The sequence below is a fragment of the Elephas maximus genome, chromosome 5, assembly GCF_024166365.1.
Source record: "Elephas maximus indicus isolate mEleMax1 chromosome 5, mEleMax1 primary haplotype, whole genome shotgun sequence".
In the NCBI taxonomy this organism is placed as follows: Eukaryota; Metazoa; Chordata; class Mammalia; order Proboscidea; family Elephantidae; genus Elephas; species Elephas maximus.
The window spans coordinates 147,693,631-147,717,138 of record NC_064823.1 but is presented as its reverse complement, the minus strand read 5'-3'; the positions used below and the strand labels follow the sequence as shown (position 1 = coordinate 147,717,138).

The 23,508-nt window shown below is 41.2% G+C and overlaps 1 protein-coding gene across 2 annotated transcripts in view; it reads right to left on the bottom strand.

Moving 5' to 3' along the window:
* Nucleotides 1-1,386: 1,386 nt before the first annotated feature.
* QDPR (quinoid dihydropteridine reductase) overlaps nt 1,387-23,508 on the bottom strand; it is a 337,362-nt gene continuing 315,240 nt past the window's right edge. Inside the window, exon 8 of one of the 2 annotated variants that reach the window (XM_049887025.1) lies at nt 1,387-1,593. In XM_049887025.1, the coding sequence (XP_049742982.1) occupies nt 1,549-1,593 (45 nt within the window). In that variant the 3' untranslated portion in view covers nt 1,387-1,548. The remainder of the gene's footprint in view (nt 1,594-23,508) is intronic. The other variant, XM_049887022.1, reaches the window with a different exon arrangement.

Genomic DNA, 23,508 nt, shown 5'->3' with positions numbered 1-23,508 from the left:
CTGGGAAGAAGTTAACAAATTGTTTTTGGGTGAAATCTTGATTCTTTATGGGATATATAAGAGCCTACATAAAATGGAGAAAGTTAAGCTTTTTAAGTCTAGGAAGGCTGAAGAAAGCAAGTAATATAGCAAAGTGTAGAATGATTTGACCCCCGCTTTAACAGTGTAGAGTGAATTAGACAGAATTAAGACGTATATATCAAAACAAAAGTGGCAAGCATTACTCAAGTTTCAAATTCCCTACTAATTATAACTGATCCAAGCTAATAATCTGGACAGCAAGAGAAGCCCAGTAATTTATTTCAGCTGTGGCTAACAGGAGGCAAGGGGCTTCCTGGCGAAATGTAACAGAGACCAATCAGGAGATACAGATGGCATAAATCCTTGGGTCTTAAAGGAATTAGATAATGAACTTATTGAGTCCTTGCCATTATTTTTATAAGTCAAATATCAGAAGAGTCCCTAAATGCTTTCTATTTAAATAGTTCTCTCTCTCTCATCTTTCATTACAGGTTGAATCACGTTCTGAGGAAAAATTCCACCCGAATGAAATACAGCACTTGCCAATAACCAGCATCAATCTGAGACCCAGATCCAGAAAAATTATACAACTTAAAATGCAGTCAGGGTAAAGCTTTGAGAAGTGATAATGAGATTCCTCCAAGTTGGACCAGTTTCCAAGTTCTCATAGATGGCTGCTTTTCCAGGCAGTGTCCTCTTGGATCACACTGGCTCCTGTGCACACGACAACAGTGCTTGGGTGGGAGAGACAGGGCTTGACATCAGCAGAGCTGGGTCAGTCACCCCTCCACATCATGAACTGGATGACCTTAGGCAAGTAATTTGACCCTTTCTGAGCCTCATAGCCCTGAACTGAGAAGCTGGGAGAATGAGGCCTCTTCTGCCACGCTTGTCAAATTTGAAAACTATAACATGCTGTCAAAATATAAGCTAATGTCATTGTTTTTACTATTGCTATCCTGAGAAAACTCCTAAAGATTCTGAGAGTGGCCCGTGTGGATCATTAAAAACAATTTTTAGCTCATGCCAGGCAATCTGAAACTTGTGCTGGAAAAATATTATGAAATTATAAAAGGCCACAAAAATTGCACTTACAGTAAATTTCAGACATCAGGGTGGGAGAAACTACGACTGACAGAGTTGACTGTGAACCTGACCACGTACTAGGGCTTTATGTACATGACCTGAGTTTTGCTCCAGTGAAGTTGGGTGTTAACCACAGCCCCGTTCTTCCAATGGGGTGGCTCAGGTTCAAATAAAACTCAAACCAGTTGCTGTCAAATCAGTTCCAACTCATGGTGACCCCATGTGTTGCAGAGAACTGTGCTCCATAGGATTTACCTTTCAGAAGCAGATCACCAGGCCTCTCTTCTGAGGCACCTCCGGATGGGTTCCAACTGCCAACCTTTTGGTTAGTAGTCAAGTGCTTAACTGTTTGCACCACCCAGAACTCCAACTTAGGCTCAAAGAGATTGAATTGCATATCCAAGGTCTCACCAGTGGATGGTAGAAGAGCAAGAATCCAACTCAGGCAGTCTGAATCCAGAAGCTGACCACTTCACCAACATTAGGCTGTACGGCAGAAGACAGAAAGATAAACAAGTAAAGTCAGCAGAAGGAGACAATGGCACTAAAAACCCTCTATGCAACATCATCAAGACCAGTGATGATCAAGTACATGGAAAGTCAGTTAAGGCAGAGAATCATAAATGCAATACATGTAAACTTTAAACATTTTACCTCAATTTGAAATATATAAATATTCATTTACTTAATAAAACCATTATTTGAAAGTTGTTTATTTAAAAAAACACACACACAAAGCAACAAAGCATGCCCTTTTTCTATATATATCGTAACATAGTTGGCTCCTGATTCAATAGAACAAAACCCCTCCCTGGGTAACTTCGGCTTCTGAATGAGAAGACTTGAACCCCAGTCTTCATGCCACCCTTCCCCTGCCCCCTTGTCTTTATTTTATGGTTTATCTGTTTCTGTCATGGTATGTATGATTTCTTCTCTGAACCTAAATGTGTATTCCAATAAATAGAAATCATTAGTTCATGGTTATATATCATCTTCCTGGAAATTACTGGAACTTACAACTTGTCACTTGGATCAGTTACTAAACTATGTTATTATTTTCTTGTAGTTGAGAATTTTTCCAATGTTGTCAGCTTCAAGCAACATTTTTTTTCTCTCTCTCTCTCTCCCAGGTTTAGTAAATGTCAACCTAGGAATTTCACTCCCCACTAAATGCTGTATTATAGAAAAAAAAAACTATTTATGTTGATGACTTTTCATGATTGTAGGGGATCTATATATCCTTGTCTTGTATTTTTCCTAAAATTAAACTCCAAAACATTTGCCTGTATTATTTTTTAAACATTCTAGAGCTCCTTGATCCATAGCTTGGAACAAGGAAGTTGCATTGTTATAAAACCTGGCATTTATTTAAATCACTTTATTTAAATTCTTCATAACTAGATTACAAAAGAACATTATTTTAGATCAAAGGCCTTCAACATTCTGCCAGAAATACAAGGCAAGGGGAGTTTTACATCACAGATACACACATGCCACACACACACACATATAATAAAACAGATTTTCATGAAATACTTACCCTCCCAACATGTGATGCACACTGATGTTTTCTATTCTGTTTTATTCTATTTTACTTTTTTTTCTTAAAATCCTTTTTCCCAACTCAGTCAATTTATTTCTTGACCCACCAAGAGTCACAACCCACAATTAGAAAAACATTGATAAAGAAGGCATAGGCTCTTCGGATGTCTATTTTCTTCAAGTGTTTCTTCAGCATATGTGTAAATTCATGGGAAAAAATCAATTTCTAGAATAATTCAGAGGCTGCTCATGTTGGATTTTGGGAAGAAGGCTAATCTTGTCAGAACAAACAATTTATAACCTCTTAAATCTTGAAGATTTTTTCTTTTGCCAGTAACATGAAGTCAGAATTTGGAATCCCACCTGTATTGCTACAGGCACGGCTGAGAATCTTGGGTTTTGTGTGTGTACTGGGGGCACTTGTTTTGTCTTGCAGCGTGGTTTTCTGGGTAACATCTTATAATTTAGAACTGTTGCTTTTTTGGAGAGCAGTTCTCTAATCAAATTTTCCCTATGATAAGTTGCTTTCATTCCTCTGTAAACTTGGAAGTAGCAGATTGATCAGCAGATAATTTCTCCTCTCCAGCGCTGAATACCTGGGTACCATGACTTTTCCTACCTTTCAGCCATCCATCAATTGCTGCAAAGCTTTCAGTGCTGCCAAGCTTTTTGATGTAGGGTCAAGGCCTGTTTTGTAACTATTGGTCCACTGATTGGTGTGCTACATAGTCTTTTTTGCATAAACCAAACCACATCAATAATACATCAACCATGATCATTAGTTTCAGTTTCTTTAAAGTAGAGCGAGAATTTAAAGACAATTTGGAAAGCCATGTGATTACAGAACGCTTCTAGATGACTCATTTTCCCCAAAAACTTTTACCACACCCGATTTGACTTTATTTTTTATCAGTATTCCCTTAAATCAAATATGTTTTCCAAGAAAGTCTTATTTACTTTTGCATCCATATATTATTGGTTTATGTAACACTTTATTGCATTATGTAATTATAATAACAAGTACAAATTGAGTAAACAAAACTGTAAAAAATATAACCAACTCTTGATACGCATACAGCCCAGGTGTAAGCATAAGTGAACGTGAGATTAGAGCAAGGAGTCTGCTGGCTATGAGCATTGAGAGTGTGGTTTACAGAAGAAATGGAGAGCCCTGGATAGTCCCAAGAATAGGTTAAGAGGAAAAGGTGAAGAGAGCTTCTGCTGTTCCGTAGTAGAGGTTATGGACAAAGTCCAGTGGGAGGCAGTCAAGAAGGTATCATAGCCCAGGACCTCTAGAAAGCAGAGTTCAAGGAAAGAATAAAATTGCTGACTCTTTATTTATGAGTCACAAGCCCAGTGTGGTGACGGAGGGTTAAGGGAAGTGAGGTAAGGAAAGCTACTAAGCGGTACAAGGTAATACAGAAATTACCACTTCACAATGAGCAACAAGAGGCATAACTGATTACTCAAGGGGCATGTTTACGCAGCACACAAGCCTTCTCTGGAAAATTTGTCTAAGGGAAAATGTCATCCAATCCAAGACAGGGCAAAAGGAGTTGGGATTTAAGGACATGTCTCCCTCCCACTTCCTAATTCCCACTGGTCAAGGGTCACCCACAGTGAGTTGATCCCCCTACACTTAATGTTGCATCTTCCAATCAAGGACCAGATAACCTGGCCCACAAAGAGACTTTTAGGTCCCAGTCTTATAAGTCTGGAAGAGGAGTGGCTCAGCAAGTGAGGCATAATAACCATGCAGGTTTGCGGCTTCAATTTGAACACCAGCCAGCTCAGAGAATTCATAAAGGTGCCAGCAAAAGAGACAATGGTGTGGTCCAGAAGGCAAGCAGCAGCATTAGAAAGAAGGAGGCGATTGAGCAAATCTGAGAAGGCATACAAGGTTTATATCCAACACAGAAGACTTAACAGAGGAAGCTTTGGGTCTTAAAGGACAAGCATATTCTAAGACAGACAAGTGAAGTAAGGACATTCCAAGATGAAGGAATGGCACATTTATAGAAACTCAAGTGAAGAAGTAGGGCGGATTTTAATATCACCAGATAACTCGTGGCTCGCATGTGGGAATAATAGAAAAACTTAAACAAAATCAACCTGTTGCCATCGAGTTGATTCCAACTCATAGTGACCCTATAGGACAGAGTAGAACCACCCCATAGGGTTCCATGGATTCAAACTGCTAAGGCTCCTTAAACATAATAGAAAAACTTAAACTGTTCTTGTCTCCCAAATAACGTAACCTCCACATGTCATAGAATTAATGTTGACAGGAGAGGAAACATCACATTTAATTATGCTGGAAGCCCCACCACACTACTGATTCATAAAAAGCTTATAATTAATATTATGATAAATGAAGAAAGAATTGAAATTGTCAAGGATTTCATTCTACTTGTATCAGCAATCAATGCCCATGGAAGCAGCAGTCAAGAAATGAAACGAAGTATTGTATTAAACAAATCAGCTGCAAAAGACTGCTTTAATGTTCTACAAAGCAAAGGTGTCACTTTGATGACTAAGATAGCCTGACTCAAGCCATAGTCTTTTCAATTGCTTCATATCCATGTGCAAACTGGGCAATGAAAAAAGAAGACTGAAGAGGAACTGATGCACTTGAATTGTGCTGTTGGTGAACAATATTGAATATACCATGGACTTCCAGAAGAATGAACAAACCTGTCTTAAAACACATAAAACCAGACTGTTCCTTAGAAGTGATGGTAGTGAGACTTTATCTCACTTACTTTGGACCTGTTATTAGGACGGATCAATCCCTGGAGAAGGACATCCTGCTTGGTAAAGTAGAGGGTCAGCGGAAAAGAGGAAGACCTTCAACTAGCTGGATAGACCCAGTGGCTACAACGGTAGACTCAAACATACTTACTATTGTGAGGATGGTGCAGCACCAGGCAACATTTCATTTTGTTATACACAGGGCTGCTATGAGTCAGAACTGACTTGACTGCACCTACCAACATCAGTGACAAAGTGGAGGGCCAATGAAAATGAGGGAAACCTTCAATGAGATGGATTGACACAATAGCCATGACAATGGGCCCAGACATACCTGAGTTCATAAAGATGGCACAGGACTGGGCAGTGTTTTGTTCTGTGGTACGTAAGATCACCATGAGTTAGAGCCAACTAGATAGCACCTAACATCAACCACCTTATTTTATTTCTCATATATCCAGATCGGCATAGGACCCAGGTATCCTGATTCTTAGTTCTTATCCACAACACAACACTGCCCACTACAGAGTATCCTCATGAGATCAGGGCTTAAAGAAGATGAAATACAGGTAAGGTTTATGGGAACTAAAACTGCCCATTTCTCCCAAATAATGCAGCCTACATATTTCATAGAATTAATGTTGACAGAATTCACAGAGTTTAGGGAAAAACAAGAGCCAGAGCTCACGTGACTTATTCCAGCCATTTCAAAGCTTGCAATTCCTCTGCCGTTGGTAGCCTACCATGGAGAATTCATTTCATGCCTGTCTACTCTGGTAAAACCTTGAAATAAATTGAATTGTTACAAAAAAGGTGAAAATTAGAAACGCCAAGAGTCATTTTATGCAGCTAATTAAGAGTCATCATCTCAGCAGTTTTGCACGTGCTCTTGACTTCCTTTATCTATAAACTTATTTTCTGAAGTTGTGCCTGATAAAAGAAGTGTGAGAAACCTTCCTTGACTGTTGTCAAGGAGAAGGTCTTATCTTTTTATACTAAAGCATTGGTGAAAAATATTAACTTCCAAATGGTCTTTCTATTATTGGAATCATTTTAACCAAACTAAAAACATCTGACGTAGAATTTTGTTGAACTATGTTCTGGGTGTAGAGTCCTTGGTGGTCCACCTGCTAACCAAAAGGTTAGAAGCTCGAGTCCACTTAGAGGCACCTCAGAAGAAAGTCCTGACAATCTAATTCCAAAAGAGCAGCCATTGAAAACCTCTCGGAGCCCAGTTCTACCCTAACACGTATGGGGTCACTGTGAGTTGGAATAGAGTCCATAGCAACTGCTATATGCTAGGTGTAAGGCACCAGAAAATGAAATGGTCCTGCCCCTCTAGTGGCTTCTACTGCATTTAGATTAATATCCGAACTCCTTGCCTGGCTTAGCATTGTCCTACCTCTCTAACCTCATCTTCATTTATGTTCCCATCATTCACCACCATAGTGAGACGCGCTGTTTTCCTCAAGCACACCGCATTTGCTACCACCTCCGTATTTGCTATTCCCACTTCCTGAAATGCTATCCTACCGCCCAGCTCTCTACATAGGTTTGCTCTGTCTTGCGTTCATATATCAGCTTGAAAGTTACCTTCCCAGTAAATGCTTCTGTAACCCACATGCCACAGTTAGGATGCTTTCAGCAACAAGTAAAAAAGAAGACCCAAAAAGAAGTAGCTTAAACTAGCCTTTAGTAACTGACACAGCATGCGAAGCAGAAGTGTAGTTTTGAGGTTAGGTAATTCAGCAACATTAGGACTTCATCAAAGACCCAGGTCCTTTCTAGCTTTCCACTCTGCCATCCTCAGCAGATTAGCAATGTCCCTTTCATGGTCACAGAGTGACTCCCACTGTTTCAGACACCACATGGGGACACAATGACGGTCAGTGAAGAAGACAAACATTTCCTTCCATGCAGTTCTTTTCATTAGAAAAATAAACCTTTCCCAGAATTTCCTCAACTGGCAACCCTCTGATTGCATCGGTCAGGACTGGGTCACCTGCTGTACCTACACTGATCATTGGCAAGAAGAGACCACCCTGGTTATCACCGGGGATGAGTCTGGGAAAGGGTCAACAGTTGGAAGGAGATTGCCTAAACTAACTAGAGGGTAAACACTCAAAGAAAACTGAGGCTCTGCTAGAAAGTGGGAGGGAAAAGGCAAAGGTTGGGGAAAGAACAGCTATTAATAGATAAACAGAAGAAGCAGGACCATAACATCAATCCGAAATAGTCACTGTGAACCTTTTAATCTCTGCATGAAACTGATTAGAGTCTCATATTTTTCTTGTTTGTTTGTTTGCTTATTGTTGTTGTTCATTGTTTTCTAGTTGATTCTGATTCATGACGACCCCATGTACGCAGAGTAGAACTTCTCCGTACAGTTTTCAAGGCTGTGACCTTTCAGAAGCAGATCACCAGGTGTCTTCCAAGGTGCTTCTAGGTAGGTTTGAACCACCAACCTTTTGGCTAGTAGTCGAGCACTTAACCATTCATGCCACACACTCAAATGTAATCTCCATGAGGGCAGGGACCTTGTCTGTTGCTTCATCAGCGTGTTCCCCAGCATCAGGAGAGTGCCTGGCACTCAGTGACTATTTGTGAATGAACGTATGCATGAATGTGCCAACATGCATGACCATTCTCCCTCTGCACTCTTTGTGGTAGTCTGACGTTCAACTTGATAAGCAGGAAAATCCACCAAGACTAAACCATTACCATCTCAATGACCATAACCTTGGAGGATTTCCGTTGAACTCACAGAACATCACTTGCATGATTTCAGTAAACCTTTACTGGGAACTCAAAATGGACTGCAACACTTTTCTTCCAAACTGGCTCCTTTTCAAGTGTTTTTCTGACTCTGTGAATGATACCACCACCTAAACAGCTGCCTAAGACAGAACTCCAGGTTGGATATCATCCCCACTCCTCCTGGTCCCTTATCCACTCCCCATACCCAACAGTCAAGTCCTGAAGAGCTTGCAAATTCATCTCCTCCTCTCAATTCTCAATGTGTCTGTCTGAGATTGTGTTAAATAAACTCTAATATCCTTCTGTGTAAACTCCAACATTCTGTGATACTGTGACTCATATATATATTTTTTTCTAGAACCCAGGATCATGACACAGCTATCAGAAAAGGACTGAGTTCGTAGTATTTCGTATTACCATCATATCAAGAAGTATGTCATTGCTGTTTTCCCTTACTCGATAAGGTTACATTTGAGAGGTAAGAGAAGAAGAAAGGAGAGTTTAACCTGTTACTTTACACGATCATTTTTTAAGAAGAGAAGAAGATGGAGAATAACTAAGGGTTTTTAGCTTGTTTTTGAATCCATCGATATATAAAAATAAATGAAACAAAGATAGTCCAGCATCTTTTATGACTCTGGGATGTTAGCCATAGAGAACTTTTTGCTTTCAAGTGCATATCATAACTGTTGAGATGATGTTAAAGAAAATTGATAGACAATATGTGATGCCTTCCTTTATCCACCAAGTATCATATAAAATACTCTTTTCTGAATACCCAGAGTATTTTATATGATACATTTATTCTCATACTGTATAGCGTGTGTTAAGTTATTTCTGACCTTACTAGATCTCCCCTACTCACTTGTGATCTTATTGACAGCAACACCTAAAGGAGTCTTAACGCATTGGAGTTGTAAACATGAAACAATCATTTTTGTCTTCCAGTCTCTGCTTTCAACCACATTCTGTGGAATCCTTCTTTTCCATCCCTTGATGACACTTGGCATAATATATAAATTCATGGTTCTGTTCAGTTATTAAAAGTTCATTTCTACTTTAAAACTTGAATTTTGTCTCTAATACAAAGTTAACTTACTCCAATTTGTGGGTTGGATGTACAGATTGAGACAGCTTGAGTGGGCAGGTAGGAGGGTGGTGTTTGGTCTGATTTTTCACTCCCTTTCTCCCTCTATACAGGCTCTTGGCTATGCAATAGCTGGGAACAGAGAGGGGAAATGAAAGGTAGCAGGCAGTGGATGAAGGTCAGTTTACTCAACAAGACACCGTTGAACGCTCTCTTTCTAGTTATTGCTTTGACCACTGATGCCCCTACCTGGTGTGCACCTAAATATTAACTCTCTTGATCGGCTTCCTCCAGCCTTTTCTGGTCTCCCCAAAGCACAGTTCTCTTCCTTAGGAAATCCAAACTGACCTCTGCAGTCTCCAATCAGATCACACTGGTTGTTTTGGTCTCCCCTACCCAGTAAGTGGCCTAAATTGATCAACCCCAGTATGTTCTGCAACATCTTTTTAACCTCCAGGGAAATCACAATTTTTGGCAAGCCTAATGATGAGAGCCCTGGTAGTGTAGTGGTTAAGAGCTATGGCTGCTAACCAAAAGGTCAGCAGTTCAAATCCATCAGGCACTCCTTGGAAACCCTATGGGGCAGTTCTACTCCGTCCTACTGGGTCACTATGAGTTGGAATCGACTCGATGGTGACCAGTTTTTTATTGGTTTTTAATGATTAGAGTGTCGATTACCCCATGAGGAACCTTTCCTAAGCTCTGTCAACAATCCCCAATTCCTTTTATTTTATTTGAGAGGCAGATCCACCATCCAAGCACATGTATAACTAAGGACTAAGATGATCACCAGCCCTTCTTGTGGTCGACCTCAGTCTTACAAGGAATTCTCTGATAGCCCCTCTTGCCTGAACATTCCCATCAGCAAGATAATCCTAAAAGCTTTATCCCTTCTTCCTCACGGGTCCTCTCCTTTATAGACTGGGATAGGTGGCAAGGAGTGATTATAGCCAGGGGTTCTCCTGCCCCCTTTTGGGGTACTCATTGCCTCTTTTCCCTCTGCTCTGGACTCTGGATGCCTACTCTGCAGCCACAAGAAAAAGCCCCGTTCAACATCTTCTTTCACAGGGTGTTCGTTTTCCATCAATGCCTAACAAATTATCATAAACTTAGCAGCTTATTTATTGTCTCGTAGTTTCCATGGGTCAGGAGACCAAGCATGGCTTAGCTTAGTGCTCTGCTCAAGGTCTCACAAGGCTGCAATCAAGGTGTCAGCTGGGCTGCATTCTTATCTGTAGGCTTGAATGGAGAACAGTCTGCTTCCAAGGCCACTCAGGTCCTTGGCAGAATTCATTTCCTTGCAGATGAGTGATTGAGGTCCCTATATATTTTTTTTTTCTCTCAGCCAGGATTACTTTTAGCTTCTTGAGGCCACCCTCAGTTCCTTGCCACATGGTCCCCTCCATACGCTGTTTCACCAGTTGGCAGATTGCTTCTTCAAGGCCAGCAGGACTATCTCTCACTCCAGTCTGCTAAGACGGAGTCTTATATAATATAATGCAACGATGGGGATGGCTACCCCACCACCATTGCCATAATCTATTGGCTAGAAGTAACGCTCAAGGGAAGGGAATCTAAAGGGGTATGACACATTGAGGAGGAGATGCCTTAGCATGTTTCAGCCACACATAGGCTTCTTGCCTTTCTTCCCTTCTTCTTTCCAATTTTAGATGGTCTGACATGTATAAATCACACTGTGTTTAGTGAAACAAAAATGATCAAACAAATCCCTGCCTTTAAGAAGCTCATCTGCTAGTAGAAGAGACAGTCCTGTAGACAGCTAAGTTGTACTGCACAGTAAGTGCCAGCATATAACTGTATACAAAGCACTAGCCAGGGCCAGGATTCCTAATTTTTTTTTTTTTTTTTTGATCAAGGCCATTGTATAATGGAGGAGGTGACATTTGCATAAGCTTTTAAAAAAGGAGGAGAAGGAGGGTCACAATATTTGGCAGAGTGCTTTACCCGTATCAGGCATTTGGCAAATGTATGCTGGATCAAAAAGATAACGAATATGAACAAAGAACTAATATTCCAAATGAGCAGAGTAAAAACTTCGGACGCCACAGCAATTCCAGAATGAAAATTAGTGCAGGGCCGGTGTCGAAGATCTAACTAGACACATATTGCGAGGTTCTTAACTTGAAATGCTTCAGAAATCAGTCTCTTCATCCCATACCTAAGTAGCAGCTTAGCTGACCAGAGAGGACAGGGCAAAAGAATGCCACATCAGAGCCAAGAACAAGGGAATGGAAGGATGGGAGCTTCGGGAAAGGATCTAGAGGAACACCTGTTGGAAGAGGGAAGAGGACAGAGGACACTGGTGTCCTGGGTGTTACACTTAGGCAGTTCTGGACTAGCAGGCAGTCACCCAGTTCCAAAATGTCTACTTTGTGACAACCTATATTTTCAAACGCCATGCACGGACACCATTAACTGCCTTCCATATACTCAAAGACAATTTTCCTCTATCAGCTGGCAAATGACAGTTTGAACTCCTTAATAGTTGTTGTTGTCCTTGTTAGCTGCTATCGAGTCACTCCCGACTCATGCTGACTCCAGGCACAGCCGAATGAAATGCCACGCAGTCCTGTGCCAACCCCACGATTGGTTGCATAACAGACTGTTGTGATCCACAAGATTTTCGTTAGCTGATTTTCAGAAGTAAATCACCAGGCCTTTCTTCCTAGTCCTCCTTAGTCTAGACATTCAGCTGAAACCTATTGAGCATCATAGCAACACGCAAGCCTCCACTGCCAGATGAGTGGTGACTGTGTGTGAGGTACATTGGCCAGAACTGAACCTGGGCGTCCCTCATGGAAGATGAGAATTCTACCACTGAACCACCAATGCCTCATTACTTAGTAGCAGTACCCGCCAAGTTCCTTTCTGATGGTGTACCCAAACCCACTGCCGCAGAGCCGATTCCAGTTCATAGCGACCCTATTGGACAGAGTAGAACTGTCTCATAGGGTTTCCAAGGCTGTAAATCTTTATGGAAGCAGACTGCCACATCTTTCTCCCCTGACAATGTACAGTAGTGCTTAATGCATAAATATGAATACAACATTGTAGAGGTCTTTAAACTGGGTTCTGAAGAGCCCAAACAAGTATCTCTCATACCCTTTTGCCCACTCTCCATTTTAATCAAGGCTGTTCCATTTCTATATGTTTTACGGACTAGGATCCCAGGGAAGACTTTACTCGGAAAGCGTCCATTTTTTTTTTTCCATAAATGACTGATTTATTATATTTTGCCCTTATTATTCTATAAAAATGAGGAGATGTTGAAAAAATGAAAGTGTTTACACAAGTGACAGGAAGCATAAGGCTCATAAACATAATGTAATCATATTAAGATGAAAATCTTTAGACACACCCGAGCCAGCAAAGCTTCGCCTTGATTCTATGTGTATTGAACTTGACGTTGGTCAACCACTCACATGATTGTGAAGGACAAGAAATAAAAGATAAACATATGCAAAAATCATTAATATATTGTTGAGAATGGTGACTAAAGATAAATTAGGGATTTTATAGTACTTTTAGTTCTGTGGAATAGAGATAACATGATAACACAGTAACACAAATTATATCTTTTATGCATTTGATATTAGCACTTATGTGTCTTTAAAAATGTGCATGTACAGAAATAGAGTCTCCAGCTGGTATAAATGGTTAATGTGTTTGGCTGCTAACTGAAACGTCAGTGGTTCCAGGACACTCAGAGGTGACTTGGAAGAAAGGCCTGGTGATCTCCTTTCAAAAAATCAGCCATCGAAAACCCTGTGGAGCACAGTTCTACTCTGACACACACAGGGTCACCATGAGTCAAAACTGACTCAAAGGCAACTATTAACTGTTAAGTACAAAAAACAGGAGAATACCTACAGAAACAAAAAAAAGTTTTCATTACATGAATTCATGTGTTAATGATTATTACCCAATGTCTTAGTCACGTAGTGCTGCTATAACAGAAATACCATAACTAAATGGCTTTAACAAAGAGAAATTTATTTTCTCACAGTCCAGTAGGCTAGAATTCCGAATTCAGGGCATCAGTTCCAGGGGAAGCCTTTCTCTGTCTGTTGTCTCTGGAGGAAGGTCCTTGTGATGTATCAGTCTTCCCTTGGTCTGGGAGCGTCTCAGCACAGAAACCTCAGGTCCAAAGGACGAGCTCTGCTCCTGCCACTGCTCTCTTGGTGATATGAGGTCCCCAACTCTCTGCTTGCTTCCCTTTCCTTTTATCTCTTGAGAGATAAAAGATGGTGCAGGTCACACCCCAGGGAAACTCCCTTTACATTGGATCAGGGAGATAACCTGAGCAAGAGTGTTACATCCCGCCCTACTCCTTTTAATCACAGGCAGAAATTATGATTTATAACACATAGGAAATTCACACCCACACATGGCCCAACTAAGTTAACACATATTTTTGTGGGGACGCAATTCAATCTGTTACACCTAAGGAGTCCATTTTAAGTATTTTATTCTCAGCAAGTACACACAACATACAGTGTATCTTTTCTTTTGGTTTTACCTTTATTTTCAATACCCATACCACCTAGGTTTAGTCTATTTCCACATCCATTTTCTTTTATTCCTAATTCTGGCCTTCGCTTTTACAGAAAATTCTAATCATTTTGCTCGTGTTCTATCTAATCAAGAAAAAACCTTAAGAAAATCAAAGCATGAGCCTTAATGGGCACACCAGCCCAGGGGCAAGGATCAGAAGGCAGGAGGGAACAGCAAAGCTGGTAATGGGGAACCCAAGGTCGAGACGGGGAGGAGTGCTGACATGTCAGGAGGTTGGCAACCAACGTCACGAAACAATATGCATATTGTTTAATGAGAAACTAATTTGCTCAGCAAACCTTCATCTAAAGCACAGTAAAAAAGGAAATAAACATAGCTTTTTTTTTTTTTTGAGTGAAGAAATAAAAAGCTCTGTAAATGAAGATGCCCTTGTCCTGCAAAGGTAAGTTTTTACACTGATAATCCGCATTGGACTAAAATGTTTGGCTCAAAGGCAGGGCTCACTTTTTAAAAATGTTTAACTGTGTGCATTTCCTGGTCAGGGGGTATGTCTTATTTATTTTTGTATTTTTTGTACCTAATGCAATTCTTGGAACACAATTTTAAAAAAAATGAAAATCAAGGCAAATACTCCTTCAACTTGCTTTTTTTTTCCACCTTTCAAACTTTGGACACGTTGTCAGGAGGGATCAGTCCCCGAAGAAGGACATCATGCTTGGCAAAGTACAGGGTCAGCAGAAAAGAAGAAGACCCTCAATGAGGTAGACTGACACAGTGTCTGCAACAATGAGCTTAGGCATAACAACGATTGTAAGGATGACGCAGGACCGGGTAGTGTTTCGTTCTGTTGTGCATAGGGTCGCCGTGAGTTGGAACCGACTCAACGGCACCTAACAACAATAATAAAAATTGTTCATTTCAGATCATTTAAAGTTTGGAGAGTTTCCTATTACCACAAGAGCAAACCAACTGGTGGTGGTGTTGTTAGGTGCCGTCGAGTCAGTTCCTAATCAGCCACCCTATATACAACAGAACGAAACACTGCCCCATCCTGTGCCATCCTCATGATCATTGATATGCTTGAGCCCACTGTTGCAGCCACTGTGTCAGTCCATCTTGTTGAGGGTCTTCCTATTTTTGGCTGACCCTCTACTCTACTAAGCATGATGTCCTTCTCCAAGGACTGGCCCCTCTTCATAACATATCCAAAGTATGTGAGACAAAGTCTCGCCATCCTCGGTTCTAATGTGCATTCTGGCTGTGCTTCTTCCAAGACAGATTTGTTTGTTCTTCTGTCAGTCCATGGTATGTTCAACTGGTAGGGCCTTGTTATCAGGAAATAAACGCATTGGAGAGGCCACTTCGCTTTGGCAATGAAAGAAAACTAATATTCAAGAAAATAAAATCCCATGCCGAGGGATGGTTTGCCCCTTCCAACACTGCAAGGATGAGAAATTTGAGAAGCAGTTGTAAATACCTTGATGGGCTGCAATTGTAAATTTACTTTTCCAGATTATCACTGTCTTCCCGGCTACTGTCTTTGCTTTCCAAACCTTTTTGGCAGATAATCTTTCTCTCTGAGACTCTTCAGGAATTCAACAAACACTCACCATGAACAGTTCACTGTCTTAAGTGTTATTGGAGATACAAAATCGAGCTTACCTTTGAGTTAATGGCTCCTGGGTGGCGCAAATGGTTTGTGCTCGATTATGAAACAAACGTTGGAGGGTCTAACCTATTTAGCAGTGCTGCAGAAGAAAGACCTGGTGTTCAGCTTCCATAAAGATTAAAGCCAAGAAAAACCTATATTCTATTTTTTAACACATGGGGTTGCCATGAGGTGGAATCTACCCAATGGCAGCAGGTTTGTTTTCTGTTTTTAGGTTTCGTTTTTATCTATCGGGTGGTTTTGGGTTTGTGTGTGTGTGTGTGTGTGAGTTAATAGCATAGCAGGTGAGCTAATTCACATATTCTAATAAAAACATAAAATAAGTATATGTCTACAGTGAGAAAAAGATAAGGTTTTGGGGGTAAGACGGCATTTCAGTTGATCTTGGAGGACTGATAAAACTTAGACGTGTAGAAATAAAGGCAGCCTTAGTAAAGGGAACTCGTGAATAAATGTGCCAAGATAAGAAAGCTTAAAATGGCTCATAAAATAAAGCCTAGAACTTGAGCTTTGGAAACTGAAAAACTTGATTTTGAATCCTAGATGACTGAGCCAATTCAACCATCATCTTCTTGGCAGTCCCAACATACTCCTTTTTCTGGGACGTTGAAGCATGGTGTTGAGATGTAGACATTACTTTGGTGCATTAAGGTAGCACATTTTCCCCATTCTTTTTTCCCCTCTACCACCTCTTTCATGCTTTGTTTATATTCATTTACTAAGATACATAAAGCCACCTGCCCAAGGCCACATACATTTCAGAGCCTGGATGAAAGCTAAATCTCTCTCATTTCAAAGCCCCCATTCTGCCAAGCTCAGCTGCCTACGTTTACTCACCTCCTCCACTAGAATCTGTCTCCTCTAGTTTTAACCATCCTGGGAGCCCAGCAAACATGCGTTTCACCCACCCCTCCCTAGGCAACGAGAAGCATTGGAAAAAAGAAAAAGCACAAGCTTAGTTTACCAAATTGACCTGTGTTCTTATTACTTCGCAGCACCGTTTAGGTAACAAATTAGTTGCCACCATATGCATTGCCTAGATCTGTGCCTATCACATGTGTCAGTTTAGAACACATGGAAAACGCCAAATGAGTGCCCAACATCTTGGGCACATAAAACTAAAGAAAGAAAGACATTTTATATCACAATTATCTATTTTACTATGACATATGAAGAGATTTTCAAGCTTTATTTGGCAAATATCTTCTCAACCATGGCGGGAACTTAGTCCATCTTAGTCTGGAAGCTCCGCTGAAACCTCTTCAGCACTGTAGCAACACACAAGCTTCCACTGACAGACAGGTGGTAGCTGCACATGAGGTATATTAGCCTAGAATCAAACATGAGTCTCTGGCATGGGAGGCAAAAATCCTACCACTGAACTACCACTGCCTGTGGACCCTTCGTAGACATCGTTAACATGGTCTTCATAACTGTCCTGCAAGGAAGGTTTTATTAATCTTGTTTACATAGGAAGCCTCTCAGTTCAAAGAGCTTGGTTGAATATTTGCCTAAGGACATATCATAAATTAATAATCAAGCAGGAAGCAGAAATTTTAAGCCTGGATCTCTTGGACTCAAAATCCTAACATCTTGCCCCTATATGAAGCTACATCCCAAGCATCAGTCCCTTTAGAATATACCCCATACTGTCTTTCCCACCTGAACACTCCTTTCTAAACTCCACCCTCTTTCAAGCCCTCAATATTTCCCCAAGTTCTCAACCTCTCTTTCCAAACCCTAAACTCTCCTGTATCTATAATATTTATTGAGTACTTACAATGTGCTACACACTGTTCTTAGTGATTTACAAGCATAATCTCATTTAATTTTCATAACAGCCAGATGCAGTGGCAGAACAAGTACTCAGAATGGCCATCCTGATTATTTGTGGATGCCAGCATCCTGATGGGTAAGTGCCATGCCAACCACTTGTTTAATATTTCTAATATCACCCCGGAAAATAGACAACGATTATGGCTGTCTAAGAGATGAGGAAACTGAAGCTTAGAGAGGCAAAGTGACACACCTAAGTCACATGGTTGGGAAGCAGCATTAGCAAATTCAAACCCAGGTTAGCTGGGTGACAAAGCAGATCCCCTCAACCTCACTCCATACTTCTCTGAGGCCTCTGTCTACTGCAAAGCATCCTGGATTAAATAGCTTGCCTGCTGGACATATACCAGCCATGTGAATTTAGGACTAATAGTTAACCTCTACAACAATCAACACACAGACCAGTGAAACAGAATCAAGAACATAGACATAAACCCATCCACCTATGGTCAGCTGTCAATCCCAAGAAATTTGGAAGACAGCTACTTGGCCCACTGACTGGAAGAGATCCATATTTGTATCCATTCCAAAAAAGGTGATCCGACAGAATGCGGAAATTATCAAACAATATCATTAATATCACGCACAAGTAAAATTTTGCTAAAGATCATTAAAAAATGGTTGCAGCAGTACATTGATAGGGAACTGCCAGAAATTCAAGCCAGATATAGAAGACGATGTGGAATGAGGGATGTCACTGCTGATGTCAGATGGATCTTGGCTGAAAGCAGAGAATAACAGAGAGAGATGTTTACTTGTGTTTCATTGGCTATGCAAAGGCATTCAACTGTGTGGATCAGAACAAGTTATACATAACATTGTGAAAAATGGGAATTCCAGAACACTTAATTGTGCTGATGAGGAAACTGTACATAGAACAACAGGCAGTCATTTGAACAGAATAAGGGGATATTGTTGTCGTTAGGTGCCATTGAGTCACTTCGGAGTCATAGAGACCCTACACACAACAGAATGAAACACTGCCCATTTCTGTGCCATCCTCACAATCATTGCTATGCTTGAGCCCATTGTAGCCACAATATCAATCCATCTCATTGATAGTGTTCCCCTTTTTTGCTGACCCTCTACTTTACCAAGCAAAGAAAGACATACAGGAGGCTAACAGACATATGACAAAATGCTTACAATCCTTAGCCATTACAGAAATGTAAATTAAAACTACAATGATATACCATCTCACCCCATATTACTGGCACTAATCAAAAAAATAAAAAAATAACAGGAAATAGCAAATGTTAGACAGGTTGCAGGAAGACTGGAACTCTTATGCATTGCTGGTGGGAATGTACAATGGAACAACCACTATGGAAAATGATATGGCACCTCCTTAAAAAGTTAGAAATGAAAATACCGTATGATCCAGCAATCCCGCTCTTGGGTATATATGTAGAGAAATAAGAGCCGTAACACAAATATACATATGCACACTCATGTTCATTGCAGCATTATTCACAATAGCAAAATGATGAAAACAACCTAAGTGCCCAACAGCAGATGAATGGATAAATAAATTATGGTACATACACACGATGGAATACTATGTAATGATAAAGAACAGTGATGAATCCATGAAAATCTCACAACATGAATGAATCTGGAGGGCATTATGCTGAGTGAAATAAGTCAATCACAAAAGAGCAAATATTGTTTGAGACCACTATTATAAAAACTAAAAAAAAAAAATGGTTTACACAAGGGAAAAAACAATCTTTGATTTTTTTAGGGAGGGGAATGGTGAGGAGGGGAAATCACTAAGTAGATAGTAGACAAGTGTTAACTTTGGTAAAGGAAAAGACAGCACAGAACATAGAGGAAGTCAGCACAATTTGACCACAGCGAAGCCACAGAAGTTTCCCAGACACATCCAAATGCCTTGACGGACGAAGTTACTGGGGCCTGGGGCTGGGGGCCCTGATCAGGGGACATCTAGGTCTATTGGCATAACATAGGTACCATAACATAGTTCATAAAGAAAATGCTCCACATTCTACTATGGTGAGTAGCTTCTGGGGTCTTAAAAGCTTTCAAGCAGCCACCTAAGATACATCTATTGGTCTCATCCAGTCTTGGGCAAAGGGCGATGAAGAAAACCAGACACAAAGAAAACATTAGTCCAAAGGGCTAATGGACAACATGAACCACAGAATCTACTAGCCTGAGCCCAAAAGAACTAGACGGTGCCCAGCTACCACCACTAACTGCTCTGACAGGAGCCGTAACAGAGGGTCCTGGACAGAGCAAGAGAAAAAAGTAGAACAAAATGCAAATTCATAAAAAAGACCAGACTTACTGGTCTGACAGAGAATAGAGGAACCCCCAAGATGGTAGCTCCCAGACATCATTCCAACTCAGAACTGAAGCCTCTTCCAAAGTTGACCTTTCAGCCAAAGATTAGACAGGCTTATAAAACAAATTCCCCATGTGTCTGTCAGTTTGTCCTACTGTGGGGGCTTGTGTGTTGCTGTGATGCTGGAAGCTATGCCACCAGTATTCAGACACCAACAGGGTCACCTGTGGTGGAGAGGTTTCAGCTGACCTTCCAGACTAAGACACACTAGGAAGAAGGACCCGGCAGTCTACTTCTGAAAAGAATTAGCCAGTGAAAACCTTACAAATAGCAGCCGAACATTGTCTGATGTATTGCCGGAAGGTGAGCCCCCCAGGTTGGAAGCCACTCAAAAGATGACTGGGGAAGAGCTGCCTCCATAAAGTAGAGTTGACCCTAATGATGTAAATGGAATCAAGCTCTTGGGACTTTCTTTTGCTGATGTGGCATGACTCAAAATGAGAAGAAACAGCTGCAAACATCCATTAATAATTGGAACACGGAATGTACAAAGTATGAACCTAGGAAAATTAGAAATCGTCAAAAATGAAATGGAATGAATAAACATCAATATCCTAGGGATTGTTGTTGTTATTAGGTGTCATCAAGTTGGTTCTGACTCATAGCAACACTACATACCACAAAACGAAACACTGCCCAGTCCTGCGCCATCCTTACAATCGTTGTTATGCTTGAGCCCATTGTTGCAGCCACAGTGTCAATCCATCTCCTTGAGGGTCTTCCTCTTTTCTACAGACCCTGTACTTTATTAAGCATGATGTCCTTCTCCAGGGACTGATCTTCTTGACAACAGGTCTGTGTTTGTCATCTGGTGCTGCTATAACAGAAATACCACAAGTGGATGGCTTTAACAAAGAGAAATTTATTTTTTCACAGTAAAGTAGGCTAAAAGTCCAAATTCAGGGTGTCAGCTCCAGTGGAAGTCTCTCTCTTTTTGTCAGCCTTCTCATCAATCTTCCCCCATACTAGAAGTTTTTTTGCACAGGAGCCCTGGGTCCAAAGAATGTGCTTTGCTCCTGGCACCGCTTTCTTCGTGGTATGAGGTCCCCCTGTCTCTCTGCTTGCTTCTTTCTTTTATAGCTCAAGAGATTGCCACAAGACCCAATCCAATCTTGTAGTTTGAGTCCTGCCTCACTAACACAACTGCTGCCCACCCTCCCTCATTAACATCATACAGGCAGGATTTACAACATATGGGAAAATCACACAATACCAGGAATCATGGCCCAGACCAACTGATACACATATTTTTGGGAGGACATAATTCAATCCAAGACATTCCACCCTTTGGCCCCCCCAGAAATCACATCCTTGAACATGCAAAACATATTCACCCCATCATATCATAAAAAAAAAAGTCTTAACTCCAAGTCCAAAATCCAAAAATTCCTCTTCATCTGTGAAATCTAGAATATAAGTTATCTGCTTCCAAGGGTACAATGGCAGAGCAGGCACAAGCTAGACATTTCCATTACAAAAAGGAGAAGCTGGAGGAAAAGAATGGATAACAGGCACCAAGCAAGTCAGCAGAACACATTACATTACATTACCCCTCAAAGCTTTGAAAATAATTCTCTGATCTCTGAGACAATTTACACAATGGCACCACCCTCTAGACTCTAGGTATTGGGCACACTCTCCAGATTCTAAGTGGAGGCCCCTCGGCCCTGGGCCTCAGCCCTGGGCCTCAGCACCACCTCCCAGGCCCACTGGGACAGCAACTCTGCTCCCTCAGCTTTAGGTGCACCATTCTCCTAGTCCATCTGAGCAGCAACTCCACCCTTAGAAACACCAGAAGCCATGGCTCCACCCTTTGAAACTCCTGAGGTCATGGCCATACCTTTTGAGACTGAGGCAGTTCAGCTTCTTATGCTCCTTTTCTCTTCAGCTTCTGTTTCCTGGTTTCTTGGCCTCTCTGCTCCTTGTGCCTCACATCCACATCTGCCCTGCTGGGGCAAGTGTTCCAAAGCTCTGTAGCACCACCGATAAGTACCTGGAGGCACCCCACTCTGCCAGGAAGCCTCCTGCACACTCATCTCTCTCACTCCATGGGTCGGTTCCAGGGCTCTCTCGCGCTGGTCTCCTGGTTCTGCTGCTTCCAGTTCTCTGCTGCTGCTGGCCCTCTGTTGCTGCTGCTCCTCTAACCATTCACAGTTTCAAAACCACTTCCACATTTCAGATGTCTGTTAGAGCAGCATCCCACTCCTGGTACCAAATTCTGTGTTAGTCATTTAGTGCTGCTGTAACAGAAATACCCCAAGTGGATGGTTTTAACAAAGAGAAATTTATTTCTTCACAGTAAAGTAGGCTAAAAGTCCAAATTCAGGGTGTCAGCTCCAGGAGAAGGTTTTCTCTTTCTGTTAGTCTTCTCATCAGTCTTTCCCCATTCTAGGAGCTTCTTTCTGCAGGAACCCCAGGTCCAAAGGATGTGCTCTGCTGGCACTGCTTTCTTGGTGGTACAAGGTTCCCCGTCTCTCTGCTCGCTTCTCTCTTTTATATCCCGAGAGATTGCCTCAAGACACAATCCAATCTTGTAGTTTGAGTATTGCCTAACACAACTGCCCCCCATCCTCCCTTATTAACATCATAGAGGCAGGATTTACAATGTACAGGAAAATCACACAATACCAGGAATCATGGGCCAGTTCAATTGATACACACATTTGGGGGGGGACATAATTCAATCTATGACAATGTCCAAAGTATGTAAGATGTAGTCTCACCATCCTTGCTTCTAAGGAACATTCTGGCCGTACTTCATCCAAGAAAAATTTGTTCATTCTTTTGGCTATTCATGGTATATTCAATATACTCTGGCAATATCACAATTCAAAAATGCCAATTCTTCTTCGGTCTTCCTTATTCATTGTCCAGCTTTCACATGCATATAATGTGAATGAAAAGACCATGGTTTGGGTCAGGCACAACCTTAGTCCTCAAGGTGACATCTTCTTGGTTTTCAACACTTTAAAGAGGTCCTTTGTAGCAGATTTGCCCAATGCAATGCATCTTTTGATTTCTTGACTGCTGCTCCCACGGGTGTTGATTGTGGATCCAAGTAAAATGATATCCTTGACCACTTCAATCTTTTCTCCTTTTACCATGATTTGGCTTATTGGTCTAGTCGTGAGGATTTTTGTTTTCCTTATGCTAAGGTATAATCCATACTGAAGGCTGTGGTCTTTGAGCTTCATCAGTAAATGCTTCAAATCTTCTTCACTTTCAGCAAGCAAGGTTGTGTTATCTGCATAACACAGGTTGTTAATGAGTCTGCCTCCAATCCTGATGCCCTGTTCTTCTTCACATATTCCAGATTCTTGGATTATTTGCTCAGTATACAGATTGAATAGGTATGGTGAAAAGATACGACCCTGACGCACACCTTTCCTGACTTTAAACCATGCAGTATCCCCCTGTTCTGTCCTAACAACTGCCTCTTGATCTGTGTACAGGTTCCTCATGAGCACAATTAAGTGTTCCAGAATTCCCATTCTTCTCAATGGTACCCATAATTTGTTATGATCCACACAGTCAAATGTCTTTACACAGTCAATAAAACACAGGTAAACATCCTTCTGGTATTCTTTGCTTTCAGCCAGGATTCGTCTGACATCAGCAATGATATCCTTGTTTCCATATTCTCTTCTGAATCCAGCCTGAATTTCTGGCAGTACTCTGTCGATATACTGCTGCTACATTATTTGGGTGAATGTATGAATGAACAGCCTGAAGGAATGGGAAGTTCTGAAAGCTCCTGAGCAGGCATCAGGGCTAAGACAGAGTTGGTATAATAGTAATTCTAGTGGCTTCTGATGACAGAATGGGAAATGAGCAAACTGCCTATATGTCCCAGTT